This window comes from Apis florea, unplaced genomic scaffold, assembly GCF_048593485.1.
Source record: "Apis florea isolate Af1SG1 unplaced genomic scaffold, ASM4859348v1 contig_2411_pilon, whole genome shotgun sequence".
Lineage (NCBI taxonomy): Eukaryota > Metazoa > Arthropoda > Insecta > Hymenoptera > Apidae > Apis > Apis florea.
In genome coordinates, this window is record NW_028256580.1 from 2,228,578 (window position 1) to 2,249,757 (window position 21,180).

The following is a 21,180-nucleotide window of genomic DNA, read 5'->3' on the forward strand; positions in this document are numbered from 1 at the left end:
GAACCACTTTTTTTTACGATTTATCATCTTTTCCGTACGGTTTACAAGTAAAACGTTCTTCCTTGATTGGAAGAGATGGAAAAATATCGGAATTAAGCTCTGCACTTCGCTGTTTTATCGATCGAATCCGATGTACCGACGAAATGCTACTATGTTTCGTCTCTTTCCTCTCTTCTTTCTTTGATTTTTCATTTTCATCTTTCTTCTTAGGTGCTCTTTCGAATTGGGTCCACGATGGCTGGATCTCGAAAATGATCTCGAAAAGTAGATTCCGCGATTAAATAAATATTTCTCGATAATAACTTTTGACAGTTTTATTTTCAGTGACCAACCGATGATAAAGTTACTATTTTTATTACCAAAAATTAATATTTGCGAGAAAACATTCTTCAAAATTTTTTATTCTCAAAATGCATTCGTAATTTAATCTTTTTTTCTTTCAACCAATTAAAATTACCCGTTTGAAAAAGAGATGAGAAACGAAGCCAGCCATCGAATCGAAATGATTAAGAGCTCTTTAGTCCTGACGCTGTTGTTATGGTAGTTGCACCGTGTTGACTCCATCATTGGTTATTGATTGATACGATTACCACGTGTTCACATGGAAAATGCTTGCGATGTTCATCGAGCGTGTTTCTTTTTTTTTTTTTCTCTCCTCTCCGCTGCATCGCGGTATAATCGAATCGAACGATCGATTTACCGCTCAAGTGTCCACCGGTTTTATTCCTCCATCCCTACACATACAACGGGGGAATTCTACGGGATTTATTATCGCGCATTTTCATTATTCAACGGATTCTTTCGCGCGAACACTCTTTTCTCCTCCATTTTGTTTCCACCGTGGAGTGGTGCGGTATTTATTTTCGTAAGAATGCGATAAAAATCGATGTAAAAATATTCTTAGAGACCTCGAATTAATAAAAAAAAAAAAAAAAAAAAACCAACGATCTTCGATCATATTCTTTGGAACTTGAAAAAAAAAAAAATGATAAAATTGCAAGAAAAAACTTTTACTTTTTTCATCGACAAAGAATCGAAACGTTCCCCTTCCAATTCTCTGCTCTAGCGCAGAGCAGAGGGGATTGGAGGGGAGCGGTAGAGAGTGTGAAGGATGTGGAAAAAGGAGGAAAGTGGACTCTAATTCGAGGATCGTGTTTGTCCACCACAGGAAGATCCTCGAGAAATCCGGCTGACGTCTGATTGCGATACGGTAAACCGCTGCGTCACGAGGAACCGAGAAAGCAAGAATATTCTGTGTTAGCCCATTATGAGAATTGTTGTATTATACATATGTGTGTTAGCATTCGGTGTTGCATCTCACATAACTGTCTCGATATACTATGTATGTATATACATATATACGTGTGACGTACACGCGTGCGATAATTATTATTGAATTGAATATACGTATATACGTGTATTTTCTTTTTCTTTTTCTTTTCTTTTCTTTTTTTTTTCTTCTTTTTACTTTTTTAAATTCATTTCAATATTCGATAAATTTTCGATTGATCAGAAAAATAGACGTGTATATGTATATTTGTAAAATAACTATTGCATACCATTGTGTCATAGCCGCCTTCAGCTGTGTGCACGATTGTTCGCGCAATGCTGTCGTTGGTAGACTGATCATTTTTTTTTTCTTTTTTTTTTTTTTTTTATCATTCAATTTGATTTAATTTTTTTTCTTTTTACACATCATTTAGTTCAACGATTCAATTTCCAAAGGAGTTGAGTCAGCTGATTGTATGTGTAGTTTCCACGAAGAAAAGCGCGAGAAAGATAGATTTTTCGGTTCTAGTTTTTTTTTTTTTTTGTTTCTTTTTTCTCTCTATCTTTCTCTCTGTTTACACGTGTCCTTTGGACGATCGACGAGCTTGCGCTTTCAAGCATATGGTACACATGGCATTAAAAATCGATTTAGAAGCGAATAATTCATTGTTGATCTCATTGTTGCCTCTTTATATTCTTCCCTTTCGGAAGAGTCGAACATCTCGATCGAGAGACGAAGCCCCCTTTGCACTCCCCAATCGATATTCGACGATAAGGACCTCGACCTAACGCGTCCGACTCGTTACAGACCCTTTCTACTGCCCTTTCTCTGTACCATGCCTCTCTTGAAAACACACAATCGCTATTTCTTTCGATCTCTCACGAGCATTGTTTCCAACGAATTATTATTTCCACTTGTTCACAACATTTTCATTGTTCGAAAAATCCCCTCCCCCCTCCCCTCCCGATCTCCACGAAACTGGATCTCCCATCACTAATTTTATATATATATTATATATATATATATATAAACCGATCAAGAAAATCCGACCGAAAAACTCAAAACTGATCATTTTTCTTTTTGTACGCCTTCATTCGTATATGGGAATAAGTACACACTACGATATATATATATATTCACTGTTTCACCTGTGTATGTATAGTATATAACATAATGTCTGTACAATATCTATATATGTATATCTTCTTTTCCTTTTTTTTTTTTTTTTTTTCTTTTTATACATAAGCGTATAATCCCGTTCGCCTGTCCGTCCGACCGACCTGTCTGTTGACGACCGTTGCAAAAAAAAAAAAAAAGTAACAAGAAATAACTATAAAGCGAAACGAGGTTGCGATAATAGTTAGTTAGTTAGCCAGCCAGCCAACCAGCCAGCCAACCAACCAACCAACCAACCAGCCAACCAGCCAGCCAGCCCCCCCACCCCGCCCCCTCTCGGTGTCCCCACCCGGCGCAAACCTCTCGAATTTCCGTAATTTTCGAACGTAGCCGTTGATTTAACTCTCGAGCACACGAACCGGAAGGAAATATGAGTATATCCGGGGCTTGGACAGACAGACAGACAGACAGACGGATGGACGAACGGACGGCTATTTCTTGCTAACTGCGTAGTACCGGTTCTACCTGGTAAGCTAGCTGTCGCTGTCTGTCTGTCTGTCTTTCTGTCTGTCTGTCTGTCTGTCTGTCTGTCTGTCTGTCTGTCTGTCTGTTCGTCTGTGTCTGTCTGTCTGCCCGCCCGCCCGCCCGCCCGCCCTGTTACTACACACCCACCTGTTCACGTACTATTACTATTTTTTAAGGGTACAGCCTCGACTGAGATGGGAGGGAGAGTGGGAGGGAGAGCGAGAGTCGTAAGTTCTCGAGGACTCGAGATATATTATATTTCATTCCTGGGAATGATGTTTCTCTTTCTCTCTCTCTCTGTCTTTATGATTATGAGATTAACGGTATTTCGTCCTTTCTTCTTTCTGTAATAATTTATTATAAGAAATATAATACAAAACGATCGAGACTGTATCCCGAATTGAACCGAAATTGCACACCATTATTATATTATTATCTATATATATATATATATTTCTCACTCACTGTCACACGGCCAATGCTCTGGGTATGTCGTATGCTGGATCGATTAATTGATTAATTGACTTGATTGATTGATTCAATTAATTTTCGAACCTTGATTGAGACTTGACTTGTTTATTATATATTGCTCTACTCTATCTATCTATCTATCTATCTATCTATCTATCTATCTATCTATCTATCTGTCACTCTCTGCTCTCTCTCTCTCTCTCTCTCTCCGTACGATATTACCTTTTATATATATATATATATATATCTATATATATATTTGTATATATATGTATATATATATATATACACATGCATACATATATATATATATGTATATATATACTATATATATGCATAATATACATTCTATATTGTTGTTGCGATGTTGGTGTTGTTGTTTACCATATACATATATATATATACATACATACGTACATATATATCACCGCATATATATGTATATCATTGTATTGATGTTGATGTTGTTGTTACCTTGATGTTTTTTTTTGATGTGTTGTTTAATCGTTGTTATCTTGCTGTTTGATGTTTGTTGTTGCACTATATATCTATATATATCTCTTTCTCTGTCCAAATATATATATATATATACATATCTATATGTATATATACATACATGTATATATAACCACATATGTGACGTACGTGTGTACGCGCGCGCGCGCGCGCAAATTTTTAAATGTAAAACGTGAGGTGAGAAAATTCGAAAAGGAGGAAAAAAAAAAAAAAAAACGAAGAGAAACAATAAAATAAAATTTTCTGAAATTTTACCCGTGAACGCGGGCGCAAACGCGTACACATGGTATATATAAAAATACATGTACATTTCAGCCAGCCAGCCTCACGCTTGGAGCGCCTTACATATATATGTATATGTATCTATATATACACACATACACATATATATATATATATATTTTATACATATATATATATATATTTAACACGATCGTTATAGTTGGTCGACCCCCTCCCCCTCGAAAGTACCACTAAAACCACCCCCTAACAAGACTCGCAGCAGCAATCGTTACCTCTGTTTGCTCCCTCTTCTGCTAAGCTCTCTCCAGCGGCGGGATCCAACTTTTACTAACATTCTCCGCATTAACAATTACCATTTACCGACCACAAACGAACAACATCGAGATCCCCGGTTTGTCTAATCGGAGCCCAGAATTATTCAAAATCCTCTCTTGGCTCGAGTATTCTACCTTTTTTTTTTCTTTTTTTTTTTTTTTCTCAAGAGAGAGAAATCTCTCCGCGACAACGCGAAACGAAACGGAACAATCTGGTGGGTGGATCCTCCCTTACCATCGATCGATAATATTCAATAAATACGGAAAGCAAAAATATTATGTACATCGAGAAATATATATCTGTCTCACTTCTTTCCTTCTTTTTTCGCGCGATCTTATCGACGCGGATCATAATATGACGCTCGATCGATAATATTTCAATAAATACGGAAAGCAAAAAGGTGTTATTGATATTTATATCGGGAGATATATATATATCTTTCTCTTTTTTTCCCCCGATCTTATCGACGCGGATCGCTCGATCGGTAATATTCAATAAATACGAAAAGTGAAGATATCTTCCGATTTCTTCGATCGATATTCGGGGAGGGGAAAAAAAAAGTACACGTTTCCCCTCTCTTCGATCTCTTCTATCGCCTCGATCTTAACGGGAAGAAGGAGGATCACACCCGGTCGGCTAAACTGAAGGAACGTGTGAAAAATAAGACGGAGACGGGACGGAGAGGGGAGAAGAAGAGGAAGTGGGAGAAGAAGGGAGTGAGAAACGGAGCGTTGTCGTTGAACAAGGGGGTGGTTTTCGCCGTGGCTGTGGGCCACGTAGCAAGAGGGGGTGACATCGGTGAATTGTGTTTCAGGACTGCACTCTCCTCACGAAGGACTGGCCGGTGGCTCCGGTCAAGCCATGTCCGGCCTCGCCTACTATCAGCCGGAGCACCCTGCCTCCACGGGGGTGGTCAAGTACCCCGAGAACGGTCACGACACCCTCTCGGATTTCGTGACGTTCGTCTGCCAGGAGGCCGAGAATACCCAGCAACTGCCCCAGGTAGCTTCCGTATCCTTCTCTTTTTAAAAAACCCGCCGCCATTGTCTTTTGCTCTTGCCCCCCTCTCCCCCCTCCATTTTTCTCCAAGAGGATATATATATATCTCGAGGATCGTCCTTCCCCTCGAGGGGATGAACAGGGGACAACGGGGGCCGGTTCTCGCCCGACCTGCTCGTCATCCGTGTTCCAATCGCCCTGGATTTTTTTCGAATTCGATTTTTATCACCGATTATTATTTATTTACAGACAATTCAGACTCGCGGTACAATACAATCTCGTTCCGTTCCAACGACAAATTTCCAATTTCTATCTCTACCGTCTATCTCTATCAACCGTTCTTCTTCAACTCGTGTCCGAAACCGTGTTTTATTTCGCGCGCAAAATTTTGCGAAAGAAAGGAAACAAGTCGAGTCGTGTCGTGGGAAACGAAGAGAGAGAGAAAACGGGGTGAATGGATCACGCGCGGGTCGGCGACGTTGATCGGTGGGCGTGTGGTGTTTCCAGGCGCAGCTAGCCGGACCCCGGACTGGTATACAAAAGTTCTCACAGTATTATCCGAGCTCGATGCTGCCCCCGCCTCCCCCCGCCCCGATGGCCAGGCCCGTCGCCATCATAAGGTCGACGGGCGAGCTGACGGCGGCGAGCTCGAACTCGCCCCCCACCTCGTCCACCTCGCCCACGGACCCGGCCGAGCTCGCGTCCAATCAGGAGCAAATGGCCGCCGCTGCGGCGGTGGGACTGGTCAGTTCCGGTTGCCAGAGCTCCGTGGATCCGGCCGGAAGGAAGAGCCCAGCGAGGATCCTCGTCACGGCGCCCCACACCAGCAGGGAGTACACGTTCGCTCACTTTCACTCTCAGCCTGGACAGGTTCGTTTGTCTCTTCTCTCTCTCCCTCTCCCTCCCTCCCTCCCTTCCTCTCCCCTCCCCTCCTTTTCTGAAAAAAGTACTCGATTCTGAAATTCTCGAATTGATTTCAGCAAATATTCACGTATCCTACGATCAGCTCGATGTCGGGGGTGATCTCGCCCACCAACCTGTCCCTGTTCTCGTCGCCCGTCTCGGTGACGAGGCCGGTCGCCACCCAGAGATCGGTTTCCAACGTGCCGCCCCGTTGGAACACGGCGCCGTTCATCAATCTCGAGGACGACTACAACATGATCGCTCCGATCATCACGGGGACAGCCAGCGAGCCCCCCTCCACCATGGACGAAGGTTTATACGCGATTCGAATCCGAAGCTCGAATCTTGTCCTATAAATCCTATACACACACACACACATATATATATATATATATATACGATAAAATTATTTGCCAATTTATTCGAAATCGTTCGTGTTCTAATAAAGGGAAATATTTCAGACCGATACTTCCATCCGGTGCACACGAGCAGCGTGGTGGACAAGAGCGGCGGGGCTGGTAACTTGATGGGGACGGATCTGGGCGTGGCCACCGATCCTACCTCGCACCACCATCAACAGGCCCAACAGCAGCAACAGCAGCAACAACAGCAACAACAACAACAACAACAACAGCCGCAGCCTCAACAGCAACAAGCTGGCCAACAGCAGCAGCAGCAGCAGCAACAAGTGATGCAGGACAAGAGCGGGAGGCCCAAGTCTCCCCCGTGACACTGGAGGCTTGGAGCGGAAAGCGTGGAGAAGCTCGCGTGTTCCACGGGGTCGTTACTCACCGGCGCGTACGATAATTGTTACCCTGAGCCGGAGGGGGGTCGCCAGGATTCCCCGTGTCGTGTTCAGCTTCGCGACCTAAGCCTGCGGAGAATCGAGTGCCTGAGAGTCTGATCGTAGTTTAAGGGGGCCGCGTCGAGGGGTGGATCCCGCTTCCGGTCCCTCCCCGAAAGGGGAGGGGCGTACCTTGCCAAAACCTCGCCCGATTGCGGCCAAGGGATTCAAGGGGGCGACTTGTTTCTTCTTCATTCCTCTCCGAGGAACGGTGCCTTTCCGCTTTTCCGTGATGATGATAAACGCTTCTCGTCTTTTCGCTTTTTTCTCTCTCTCTCTCTCTCTGTTACGCTCGCGAAAAATTGATCCTTCTTTTCACCAATGGCCACCAATGTGAAGAAAGAAAAAAGAAACAGATTTTTTAAAATTTCCAATGTGTCTGTGGAAAATTTTTTGATTTTCGAAAAGTGAAGGAAAGGTTCCGTTCTTGTGGGGGAGGGGGTGGGGGAGGGAGCGTTTCGGTCAATTATTACTACTTCCGCGCGCCGTTCCGGAAGCGTTCTCCTCTCTCGACGCGCTGTTAATTTCCGACTCTTTCTCTCCCTCTTTCTCTCTCTTCTTTACCTATCTCTGTCTCTATCTCTATCTCTGTCTCTCTCTCTGTTGAGTGTCCTCGACGGACGTGAGTAAGGACCCCTCATCTCGTCTCCTAATTAAGAAACCGTCTCCCGATCATCGCCGATCGGTCCGCTTCGACCGATGATAAATAATAATAATAATAATAATAATAATAATAACAATAACAATAATAATAATAATAATAACAATAATAATAACAATAATAACAATAACAATAATAATAATAATAATAATAATAACAATAATAATCCGTAGACAATTTAAATTTCGAACGAAGAAACGAAGGAGAAACGAAGGAAAGCGACGAGAAAAGAGCGCGAACGAGAAAAGAGGAAAACAGGAAGAAGAAGGAAAAAGAAAAAAAAGAAATATCGAAGTGTGTGTGCATAATAATTTCCCGCGCGATTTTATAAAACCGACCGTCTGTTTCCTAATTATTATCCGCTTTCGAGACCCTTCCGAAAAAAACGTGTGTTTTTGTACATACACGCTCGTGGTATTTTGTAAAATTGTAAGAGGAAACGTGTAGAGTCTAGTTTACGAGGGAAAAAGAAAGAAAAAGAAAAAAAAAAAAAATAAAAAAAAAAATAAAAATAAAAAGAGAGAAAAAAAAAAGGTTAATTTGCTACGCTCTTCTGAGAAGAAGAATTAAACGACGAAGCGAAGAGATTATGAAAGAAAATAATAATAATAATAATATTAATATTAATAATAATAATAATAATAATAATAATAACAATAATAATAATAATAATAATAATAAATAAAAGGAAAAAAAAAAAGGAGGAGAAATTTCTAGTGCCAATTTCGTAGTTTATAAATATTATAACGAAATTATAATTTTCTATTATATTTTTTTATAATATTTATGAAGGAACACAGACACGTATACACGCGTACACATGCTTGTTTAGACGACACGTAAAAAATGTAGTCGAAATTGAAAAAAAAAAAAAAAAAAAATGAAAAGAAAAATGCTTTTCTATTTCGAGAATGTGTGAACATTTAAAAAGGAGAGAGAGAGAAAAAAAATGATAAAAAAAAAAAAAGAAAAAATACTGACGATTAAGAAGAGAAAGAAAAATAAGAAGAAGAAGAAGAAGAAGAAAAAGAAAAAGAAGGGTCGAGGGGATCCGATCGGTCGAGTATCGGTCAAAACGGAAGTTAACCGGTCCACGAACCACGGATAATAATAATAATAATAATAATTAATAATAATAAATAATAATAAATAATAATAATAATAATAATAATAATAATAAATTATAATATTAATAATAACGATAATTGATAACTTTATAATTGTATCGTTAATTAATCGCCTAATGCTCAGGCTAGTGCTAACACTAGTGAAAAAAATATACAAAGGAAAAAACGAAAATAGAGAGAACGACTAGTTGTGCGGGCTAGTCAACAGAGGCTGCTAGTTAGAAACAAAGTGAATAATATTTAATATTGATTACTATTGATAAATTAAGCGGTTAAAAAGAGGGGGGAGGGGGAGGGGAAAAAAGAAGAATTAAACACGATGATTAATGATGATTTAAAACGATATAATGGCGCGCGTGATTAAGAGGGCGAAGATGGAAGAAAAGAAGAGGAGGAAGAGGAAGAGGAGGAGAAAGTCGAAGAAAGAAAGCTAAAGAAAACGAGACTATAGGGGGAAAAAAAAAAAAAAAAAAAAAAAGAAAACGATTTTCCGAGGAAGAGAGGACGATGTTTCGAGATAGTGAGAGATCTATTAAGTTATTAACTTACTTAGGAATTTAGTGTAACGTCGCGCAACGAGATAACGTAACATCGAACTTAACGACAACGAAGGTCCTAAACTATAATATTGTATATTGTCCAAAAGTGCTTTCTCTCTCCGTCGACTGTACATTGAATTAGGGTGTCTGACGATACGAGGCGAATTTTTTTTTTTTTCTTTTTCTTCTTTGAGCTCAACCCTTTCGTTGCCAATCGCTAAAAGAAACATCAAAAAATGTTCTTTCTTCTTCTTAAGTCAAAATAATGTAATAATGATGAAAATCTCGATGAAATTACTTAATTTTCAAAAACAATTTCAAAGATTAATAGTTGTAGTAATAGAGATATAAAATCGAATATCTATGCGATATATTTTGTACAAAAAAGAAGAAGAAAAAAAAAAAAGAATTCTGGCAGCGTAAGAGTTGGAAAGTAAACGCGATCTGTCTTATTATATAGCGATTCCCAAGGAACCCCTTAAGTAATGATGCGCTTAATATACTCGCTAGATGATCAGATAGCTTTTCGAGGTGGTTCTTCCTGGGTTTTGTTTCGCGAGAATCCCTTTCGTTTTTTTTTCTTTTTTTCTCTCTTTCTCTCTTCGAGTAAGGTTGAAAGGGTGCGCGGCGTCCTTGCCCATTAGCGACGACTGGATCCAACAACAACGATCGTGGAACTCGATTGACTCGCGCCCCATTCGTTCGTCGCGATTCGCGAAAGAAAATGGAAAGGAAGGGAAAAGAAAGAGAAAGAAAATTCTATATTGCGGCGAGCGGTTGCTTTTTAATTTTGAATTCGAATTTGATTTCGTTTCCAACAGCGTTTTATTTTGAGAAATAAGATGGCGATCGTTCAAAGCCCAACTTGGTTCATAACTTATTCATTGTATCTCCTCCCCTGATCGTTGATTTGTGTTTGCTCGCTTGTCTGTGCTTCTATATGTGCCTTTGTAAATTAATATTAATCGTAGCGTTTAACCGTGCTCTAGAATCTAGAATCCTTTCGAAAACCTTACGTTGCGAGAGTGGCTTTATAGATCTCAAGATTTTCTCGGTGCTCGAGCGGTTTTCTGTCGTCAAATTATTTCAACCATTGTATCTATTACTTTGTTGCGAGACATTGTCCGAATTGGTAGAGTTCAGTTTGCCGGGGAAATGTCCAGGATCGAGTCGAAATCGCGGTTAAATGGGAAGAATGGAGGCACCCTGTCAATCGGTTCGTAGTGATAGTACAAAGAACTTGAGACTAGCGATATAATATCGATAATTAGTGTTTAAAAAAAAAAAAAAAAGAAAAAAAAAAGATAAAAGAGAAAACGAAGCGCAAGATTTACTTACAGACTCGAGTTAAGAGATGTGAACAGGCGATACGATTACTTATTATTCCTATAAAGAATTGCTTCTTACCGCTACTACTAACACTATTACGATGAGGCGACGATGAATACCGCTGCAACTATATTGTTAATATTACGAGGGGAAGAAAAAAAACTACTACTATTATTATAACTACAACTTGTACAACTATTACCACCACCACCACCACCACCACCACCACCACCATCATCGCCATCAGCACCGCTGTTTAAAAAGAAGAAATTGGGAAAAACCACTTACCATCATAGCACTATACCACTACTATTAATACTATTACTAATATCACTATTACTATTACTATCACTATTATAATTACTATTACTACTACTACTACTATTACTATTATTAATATTACTACTACTACTATAACTACTATTACTACTACTACTATTACAACTACTATTACTACTACTACTACTACTACTACTACTATTACTATTATTATTACTATTATTACTAATTATAATAACAGCGCTATATTGTAAGCTAAACTACTACTATGTTACCGCTATTCTTAACTATTAATTGTAAAACGAAGGACGACCGCGCATACAGCTGTTACTATTAAATCGCCTATCTCGATTATTAAGACAAGGCACATCGTGCCCAATGGAGTAGGAGGGCGTTGCTATTGCTGACTACTACTTAATTCACTCACTAACTAAACTAACTAATCGCTTTACGGTTACTACGGGAGAAGAACGATTCTTTAGTGTAAATATAAATAAATATTAATTACGACGCGAGGCGAATAGGGTACGTAAAACGCACGCTAAGGGTGGATCGCTCTTTGTTTTTTTTAGATTATTAATAATTGTTCACTGAATCGTTCGTTGTTACACGATGCACAAATGTTTTAATTATATATATATATATATATATATACACACACACATATGTATAAACCTTAAAAGATTAATTGTTTTTTAGATAAATGAAGAAAGCTTTATTAGAACGTCTTTATTTAAATCGAAAAACGAGATGGCGCCACTGCATACTGTAATACGAGCGATTTAGAAGAGGGCGCTCCACTCTAGGCATTCATAGTTGTTACATCACGCACAGGGGCAGAGAGACAGTCGAATCCATCGATCCTTGGACCCCTAGATCCGATCGAGGATTTTGCACACTTTCTTTCGAACTCTTCGCCAACCATCTTTGACGATATTTCATTTTATCGCGAGAAAAAATAAAAAATAATCGAGCATCGTTAAACGATTAGATGATTGATAAATTTATTTAGACGATCTAGAGCTTCCTTCGGCAAAAGTGATTCACGCAAAGTGTTCGAAAGAAATCACGATAGATGTATAAGGAATTTTAATACTTTCCTCGATGCCAATAGGGATTGTAACGAGACACTTGGTGTTCTTATTTTGTTAAACGAAGACGCGCGGGCACTCAACGCCGACGATTAATAATGAACAACAAAAAAAAAAGAAAAAAAAGAAAATTTAAAAATTCATAGAATTATAACGAAACGAAACCAGGGTGGTTCGGGATACGTGTACATTACGCACTTCTCACCGCGTGACTTTTGTTTTTTTTTTTTTCTTTTTTTTTTTTTTTTAATTAAAAATTGTACGAGATTTGTAGAAATTGACGATCAAGGATCACGTATCGATCACATAGAATTTTTATAACGTTAAAACGTTCGTACGTAGTATGTTCTCAAAGTTCCTCCTTATTAACTTACTATATTGTAATATTTTATTATCGTAACAAAAAAGGAAATATGTTTTGTAAAAGAGTATTTAGTCATATTAGAAAGCTTGGGGAAATTATTAAAAAAAAGATACGTGATTCGGGAATGGTCATCGTACGATTTCGTGGGTGCAAATAGATTAGAGTGCCAATTAGAATAGAAGGATTAAAAAGTAGTGTTAGGTCTTCCTAATGGGGTGAAAAGTCGTGATTAGATCGGCTTCCAAAATACAGATTCGCGGGGAAAGATTACTCTTAATTTCAAATTGTTCAACTTTCGACGAAATAATTCGAAAATATCATAGTTTTTGTGAGTTTTTCACGAAATAATAAAGATGAATAAAAAAAAAAAAAAAAAAAAATAATCGAATTGAGAGAAATCTTTCGTCGCAACGCCTGGTGAATCGCTTTTACCAGCTGAGAGTCCAGCCAATCGGGTTTCCGCTCAAAAAAAACACGACGTCCCAACGTCGAGCTCGCGTCGCGCCGATTTCTCTCGGGGCATCCACGTGAAAAACATTTTCTAATAGCGTCTCGAGCTGCCTTGAACCGAAAGTGCATTAAAAAAATTCGTCCGCACGACAGCCGGACGAAATTCATTGCGGCTGGGATCACACGTGTCTCCGAACGAAAAAGAAAGATTGACTCTTAATTCTAAAAAAAAAAAAAAAAAAAAAAAAGAAAAAAAAGTAACAATATGTTAGTTAGATATTTTGTATTTTATAGTGACGATGTTGTGATATATCGACTCGATAACAGTGAACACGTTTTCACGCGTACATCGCGAGCATTGGACGGTTAATCGTAGGCATAGTTAACCTCGTTGTGCGAATGGGAAGTTTCGTATCGCTTCGATCGTAGCAATTATAGATAGACTATTTAATTGCATATCTCGTGATAATTTGTTACTTAAGTAGCGTCCTAGTTAATTTATTGAAGAGTGATCGTTTTAATATTACCGTGTAGTATTCGTATCTAGAAAGTGATCGTGAAAATCGATTTTTCCAACTTAACCTTACTTCCATCCATTTGTAACCTAACTTTCAACTGTAGGGACTAGTCGTACGTACTAATCGAACTTCTTCCAAATTGAAGCAAAGTTTGTTCGAAGGAAAAACGAGTGGAAAAAAGAAAAAAAAAAAAAGAAGAAAAGGAACTGTTATCGCTTCCTAATTCTTTAAATATCATTTGTAATTACTTCGACAACGAGAAGGATAAATCGATGGAGGTGATTCTCAGCCGCAAACAGAAGTTCTCTCCGGTGCGACAGTGCGCACGAGGACTTTTTCTACGTAAGATAGATATTTCTCTAGTAGACTTTAGGGGGCGGGGCGACGTCGATACGAACGATTGTCTAGGAGAAGCAAAGAAAGTTTAATTACGCGTCAGTCTCGCGTCTCGATCGAAAAGAAAAAAAAAAAAAGTAGGTTCGAGGATAAAAATGGGAAAAAAAAGTAAAGAAATATCGACTGGATATCCCGAGCCACCCGCTGCCACACGGGTCAAAAATGGGTGAATTAGAAAATAAATCGAGGACATTGTTCTTAGAAGAATGGTAAAAGATTGATCGAGAGAATTGGAAAGTCGAGACGTATTTGATAATTTTCGTGCAATTAAGCGAGTGAAAAAAGAAAGAAAGAAAGAAAGAAAGAAAGAAAAATAAATGATGGGTCGTTTGTGTAGAATTTAAGCTTGCGAGGGGACTGAGAAGGCGTATATAATATATTACAATATTACATGTAAACGCGTAGCTAATGAACGATTAATTTAGCGAGATAACTGGTTAACGAGATAAGAAGAAAGAAGTACGATTGTTTTTGATTCTTTTTTTTTTTTTCTCCCCTTCTTTTTTTTCCGTTGTTAGGATGGGTGGTTAGAAGAAGTGTGTTGCGAGAATTTAAATAGATGAATATAGAACGCACGAGCATGCGAGGTGCAAGTTCAGCTACGAGAATAACGATAACAATAATAATAATAATAATATTAAATATTAAATAATATAATATATATATATATAAAATTGAAAGGTACTTAACGACATACTGGTAAATTGTAAACGACGAAAAAAAAAACGGCGATGAATTATGAACATAGTGCGATTATTATTACCTATTATTACGGCAATACGATGATATACATATATTATAATGATGAAATACAATGATATATTTATCGAATATTTATTGAGCAAATGAGAATAGCACACTGTGTAGTTATCGGTTGTACAAAGTAGACAGCGAGGCGAAAACACGCGAGCGATCTTTTTTTTTTCTTTTTTTTTTTTTTTTCGTTTAAAGGATCAAAATTGTGGAGATTGTTGAGGTTAAGTGTTGTCAGGAGGTCGCCATTTTTATATGTATGACATATATCCTCGATATATCGATTTATTAATCGATTGTTAACTTTCCAATCGTGTCGATTCTATTTTTAGGTTAGAATTAACCTCATTTGTGAAAAGTAGAAATTTTTCATTTTGAACTTCGATTATTTTCAATTACTTTCCTTTTCGAAACGCACAATCTCTACAAAATATCGATTATTATTAATTATTATAAATTTTCGAATTTAAGATCCTCCAAGACATCAGTAAAATCTCTCTGGAAAAAGAAAGTTCATCGCAAAGCGCGTGGCGAGAATAAAAACGTGATATGGAATAAACATGGAAGGGAAAGGAATAGAAGTCAAGGAATGTCCCGACCATCTCGGTTGATGGTTGGCGTGTATTTTCGTCTCACGATCCTTTTTTTTTTTATTTTTTTTTTATTTTTTTTTTTTACGATTGTGAACGAGGTTCATATTATATATCAGGGATTAGACTAAATAGTGTAACGATATGATGCTGCGAAGGAGGTGGCAAGAAAAAAAACGAAACGAAAAACGTGATGAAACATGATGACCCTCTTCGATTAAAAATTTTCCATCTAGCATTTTCTTGATTCTTTTCAGAAAACAATATAAATTAGATCCTAAACCTTACGTAACCTCGTTTGATATCTTTCTAACCTCACTTGACAACCTAACCTCGCTAATAAAAAAAGAAAAAGAATAAAACTTAAAAAAACTTATTCGTGCTTTATCTTGAGATATAAAATTGGATGCTGGATGGGATTTTTTGTGTGAGAGGGAGCAGTTGTAAAATGGAAGAGGAAAAAGTTAAATAAATAAATAAGTATGTATAAAGGGTGGTTGACCTTTGAAGCAGGCGGGACGAGGGGGAGGGCTGTGACAAAGGTGGTGATAGTGGTAACCAGAAGGGGTGAGACGTTAAATTAGATTTTTCTCTATAGAAAGAGTGGCTAGAGAGAATTTATCTAAGAGTAACAGTAGATTAGAGATTAACGAATTATATTATACACGAAATATAAATTGCTCGAACATAATATTCTTGTTTAAACTGAAACTGATGTTCGTTTCTAAGAAAAAAAAAAAAAAAAAAAGAAGGAATTCGAAAATTTTTTATAATTCGAAAAATTATATAGGAAAAATAAATAATTCTCTGAAAAAAAAGAAAAACCATTCTCGTCGACTTTTCGCGATTATTATTTCGAGAAAAAAATAAAACGATGGTTGAGAGGGGGCCCTCTTTCCGCAAAGTATTTAATACTTAAGGGAACTAACCAAGTTGTGATAAGCGTGGAGTGGAAAAACTACGTGAAAAATTTCGAAAAGAAACGACGGGAGGAGGAGTGGAGAGAAAGAAAGGGGGAAAGAAGAAAACGAGAGAAAAAAAAAAAAAAGAAAAAACGAGGAACGTGTGCGATCCCGGGGTGCGTGAAACGACCTCGAACTCGTGAAACGGAATTAACAATCCTCCGACGAAGGGACACTGACAAGGGAGAGGCTTCTTTGTCACCTTACCGCGCCAATTATACGCTGTGTCCATACTGTCTCAATTAATATAATGTATTATATTATATATATATATATATATATATATATATATATATATATATATATATCCGACAATATTGATTATTAAAAATTCTTAATATATAAAAGAGGAGAAAAAAAAAAGATGTTAAGTGAATGTTGAACGAAAATTTCATCCCCTTTTTGAATTTTTTTTCTTTTCAGATTTTCAAATCATAGAAATTAATTTTCCATATCATAGAAAGTTGAAGAAACGATAGGGAATTTTTTTTTTTTTTTTTTCAAAATATTTCTCCCATTTTTGGATATCTTTAGGTATAGTATAGAAAAATTCTTTATCTAAAAATTGAAAAATTCTTGTTTTTAAAATATTTAAAAATGTTTTAGATAGAAAAGTTCAAAGAAGACGAAGAAGGTATTCTGATATCGTTTTTTTTTTTTTTTTTTTTTTTTTTATAGCTAAATGGATAGAGTTCACAAAATATCGCAAAAGAAGGCAAAGGTAAGTATAAAAGGTAAGTATGTTTAGGATTAAGGAAACTGTAAAAAAAAAGGGAAAAAAAAAAAAAAAAAAAAAAGAAAAAAATAGTACAAAAGAAGCTGTATAAAAGGTAAGTATATAAGGTAAGTATGTAAGGTAAGTATGTAAGGTAAGTATATAAAACTTCTTGTTAAATTATATTCTCCTGATAAAAAATCGAAAATTTGGTCAAAAATTTCAATCGCAGAATTCCTGCAAAAATTTCACGTGTCACCTCCTCCTTGATTATATTCTCCTGATACAAAATCGAAATTTTTAGCTAGTAAAAATTTTTCCAAGAATTTCGGCAGTTCTTGGAAGTGACGTCAAATTCTTGGAATTTTCGAAATTCTTGGAAGTGACGTCAAATTCCCGGAATCATCGAAATTCTTCTGAACGAATAAAATTTTTCGCCGATTTTTCGACTTTGTATTAGGAGAACATAATTTGACAGGAGGTCGTTTCGAGAAAGTTTTCCAAGAATTTCGGCAGTTCTTGGAAGTGACGTCAAATTCTGGGAATTTTCGAAATTCTTGGAAGTGACGTCAAATTCCGGGAATCATCGAAATTCTTCTGAACGAATAAAATTTTTCGCCGATTTTTCGACTTTGTATTAGGAGAACATAATTTGACAGGAGGTCGTTTCGAGAAAGTTTTCCAAGAATTTCGGCAGTTCTTGGAAGTGACGTCAAATTCTTGGAATTTTCGAAATTTCTAAATAATTTTTCGATTTTATCTCAAACTGGAAATTTTATTTTATATGATAATATAGCGATATATAAAATTTTTGTAGAATAATGCACTTACCTGTTTTTTACTTACCTTTTATATACTTACCTCTTCCAATTGACATATTTACAGGAATTAATCATTTTTTCACCATTTTACTTAAATCTAAAGGACTGAGAACAGTCCTGTACTTACCTTTTCCATACTTACCTCTTTGAACTGAAGTAATTTCTGAAACAAAATATTTAATTAATAGTACAATGTATTTTAAATACATAAAATATATATAAAAATGTACAGATCTCTTATATAATATAAAAAAATATAAAAATATAAAGTACATATGTGTGTATGATATGTAAAAATTGAAATTAACTTATTAAGATTTTTAATCAATCAAAAAAAAAGTATAAAAATAATTGAATATTCGTATCGTATCTCTTGAGCATATATATATATATACATGTAGATTATTGAGCATAGACAAAGAGCGAATAGTGCGAGAAGGATAGAGATAGGGTAAAAATATTGAAATTAGCGCCATCTTTAGAGTGCCGCAAATGAAACATGTAAAGAAAAGACAGAAAATAATAAGAGAAGGATAGAAATAGATTAAGAATTGACTATCAGCGCCATCTCTTGAGTGCAAAAGACACTAGTTCAAAGATAGGATAAAGTAGAATGGAATTAAGGACTTGCGCCATCTCCCAACTATTTTCTTAACTATGCGATGATATGCATTCTTAATGCTCAAGAGATGACGCTAATCTCCAATTCTTATTCTATTTTATCCTAAATCTTTAAAGTAAATGTCTTTTGTACTCAACAGATGGCGCTGATAGTCAATTCTTACTCTATTTCTATCCTTCTCTTATTGTTTTCTGTCTTTTTTTTTTACATGTTTCATTTGCGGCACTCTGAAGATGGCGCTGACTTCAACATTTTTACCCTATCTCTATCCTTCTCGCACTATTCGCTCTTTGTCTATACTCAATAATCTACGTATATATGCGTTCAAGGGATAGTACGAATTTTTAATTATTTTTATACTTTTTCTTGATTCATTAAAGATCTTAATAAAGTCAATTTCAATTTCTACGTATCATAAGTACATAATATTTTACATATGTGAGGATAAGAAAAAATAAAATGCAGGTTGAAAAAGTGAAGTACAATTTATTAATAATATACGCAGCCAATCTTGACATTCGGTGCACCATCACGAATATAATCTGATACAATTGTTGATACAGCCATAATCGGAAGCGATTCATCACGACTATCTTCCTTCCACCTTATGTATATAAATACTTCGTAATTAAAATATAGATATATACATATTTATTTATATTTTTATATATATATATATATGTATGTATATATATATGTATATATATATCTGTACAACCTGGACACACACGTCTAGAAAATAATCTCTATCTAATTGCTAATTTTCTCTTTTGAATTTGTCGGTCGTTAACCCCTTATGGTCCGCTATCTTTGTTTCTTACAATACGTAGTATCTACTCTTAAATAAAAAAAATTCCAAAGAATTTTTCGTTGTCATTAATTGTTTCTAACTTGTAGAAGAAAGAAATTTAAAAAAAGAATACTGTTGCAACGAAAAAGATCGTAAGCCAGAAGTGTCATCGATCAGACCCTAAAAGGTTAAAGAATCGAAGAGCACACGATCGAATCACGAATATTCTAATCATCGCTGATGTAAAATAAAAAAAAAAAAGAAATACATTTTGGACGAAATTTAAAAGTTCATCTATCAAATAACAATGCATATTATTCTTTTTTTGTAATATGTTTGTGTTTCTAAAGCAAGAAGTGCAAAGTTAACAATTAAGAAAAAAATATATCACAGACAAAGAAGAAGAAAAAGTCTATAAATCACAAAAAATAATGTAAAATTTAAACATCTACTAATCGTAATAAAAAACATTAGGTCTAGAAAAAAGCTATTAATTATACCATAAAAATATTTCTCTTTTTTTCTCTCTCTCTCTCTTTCTCTCTCTCCTTTATATCTTTCTCACATTTTATCCAAGATTAACGCAAATTGACGAGGGAAACTTCTGTCCCTTGAAAATAGAAATGCAGATACCATAAAAACCAAGGACGGAACAAGTGTGTCTCGACGCGAACGCAACAGACTAGAAAAGATCGAGGGAAAGAGTTTCCACTCGTCGTTCGCATCTTTAATTACAACCGGACCGTACAAAGGGAAAGATTCGTTCGAAACAGTCGTTGAGAGTTCTTCCTTTCCAGAGCTTTAGCTGCTTTAATCCTTTACTTTATGATATCTTTAGTAGCTTACTTAAGCAGTACTGTAACATCATCATGAATCGTAAATTGGAATTCATATATTATTCATCCATCCTTGAATACGGCTCAATATGATAAAACAAAGGATTGATGACACGCACAGCTACATTCAAACTTTCTTCTTGCAATTTTATGAATTTCTTTTTATCTTTTATCGTTACGATGCGCAGTATCTGTTTTACAATCTGCAAATAATCAGATCGGAAAAGAAAAAAGAAAAATTAAATTATAATTCTAAAACGGTGCGCCACATTGTTTTAAAAGACTTTCATGTTTCTACTTTTCCCTCTACCTGAACTATACCTTAACTATCACGGTATTAAATATATAAAAATATTTTACTTTTATTAGATTCTCTCGCCTGACTTGACTTGATTATAAGAAAAAAATGTACAAAAGTTTTCACTAAATTCTGATCAAACTTAAATTTTATATCGATCAACGAAAACGAAATGATTGAAAATTATTTATAAATAATAGATAACGATAGAATGATAAATGCATTAATATTCGAATGCATTTTTCGATAAGAAAAAAGTCATTTATTATGTTCGTTCGATCTTTACGAATCCTATTCTTTCTAAGGTTAAATAATAAATAAATTGAAATACTTGCCTCGATAAAATCAATGCCATTCTATACTTTTCTGAAATATTCTAACCTTAAAAGCTCTAACAGCCATATAGTCCTCACGTATATATATATATCTAAGGATGCAGCAAATTCTTTTAAAATCTCATGCTCATTTGACGAAAACACATATTCCTTTCTTTCTCTTTTTGTCTATATAGATAGTGTAAAGAAAATATCATTATTCTAACCTTATCGAAGACGAAACAATTGATTTAAATCAGGTATCAGCTTGATCAAAATGTCTTTGAATGACTTTTCAATATCTTAAAATATTTATATAATTATTTTAAAAAGCTTTCAGATCTTGAAAAGTTTAAGAAAAAATTCTATTGAATATTAACATATAAACTTGTCCAAAGATCAATTGAACATTCTGTTACCTTGGAAAATCGGAAGAAATACTTCATTCTTTACTACATTCTTTTTTAAATTTTGTTCTCCTCTTCAATTCGTTTCTTTTAATATTCATAATTTTTTTTCTTCC

The 21,180-nt window shown here is 35.9% G+C and overlaps 1 protein-coding gene across 15 annotated transcripts in view; it reads left to right on the top strand.

Moving 5' to 3' along the window:
• NfI (Nuclear factor I) overlaps positions 1–14,787 on the top strand; it is a 73,798-nt gene extending 59,011 nt beyond the window's left edge. For 12 of the 15 annotated variants that reach the window (XM_086905207.1, XM_086905215.1, XM_086905208.1 and 9 more), the window contains 4 exons: positions 5,271–5,458; positions 5,963–6,325; positions 6,436–6,670; positions 6,820–14,787. In XM_086905207.1, coding sequence (XP_086761333.1) covers positions 5,271–5,458; positions 5,963–6,325; positions 6,436–6,670; positions 6,820–7,088 — 1,055 coding nt within the window. In that variant the 3' untranslated portion in view covers positions 7,089–14,787. The remainder of the gene's footprint in view (positions 1–5,270; positions 5,459–5,962; positions 6,326–6,435; positions 6,671–6,819) is intronic. The other 3 variants (XM_086905210.1, XM_086905209.1, XM_086905222.1) reach the window with 2 other exon arrangements.
• The last annotated feature ends 6,393 nt before the right edge of the window (positions 14,788–21,180 follow it).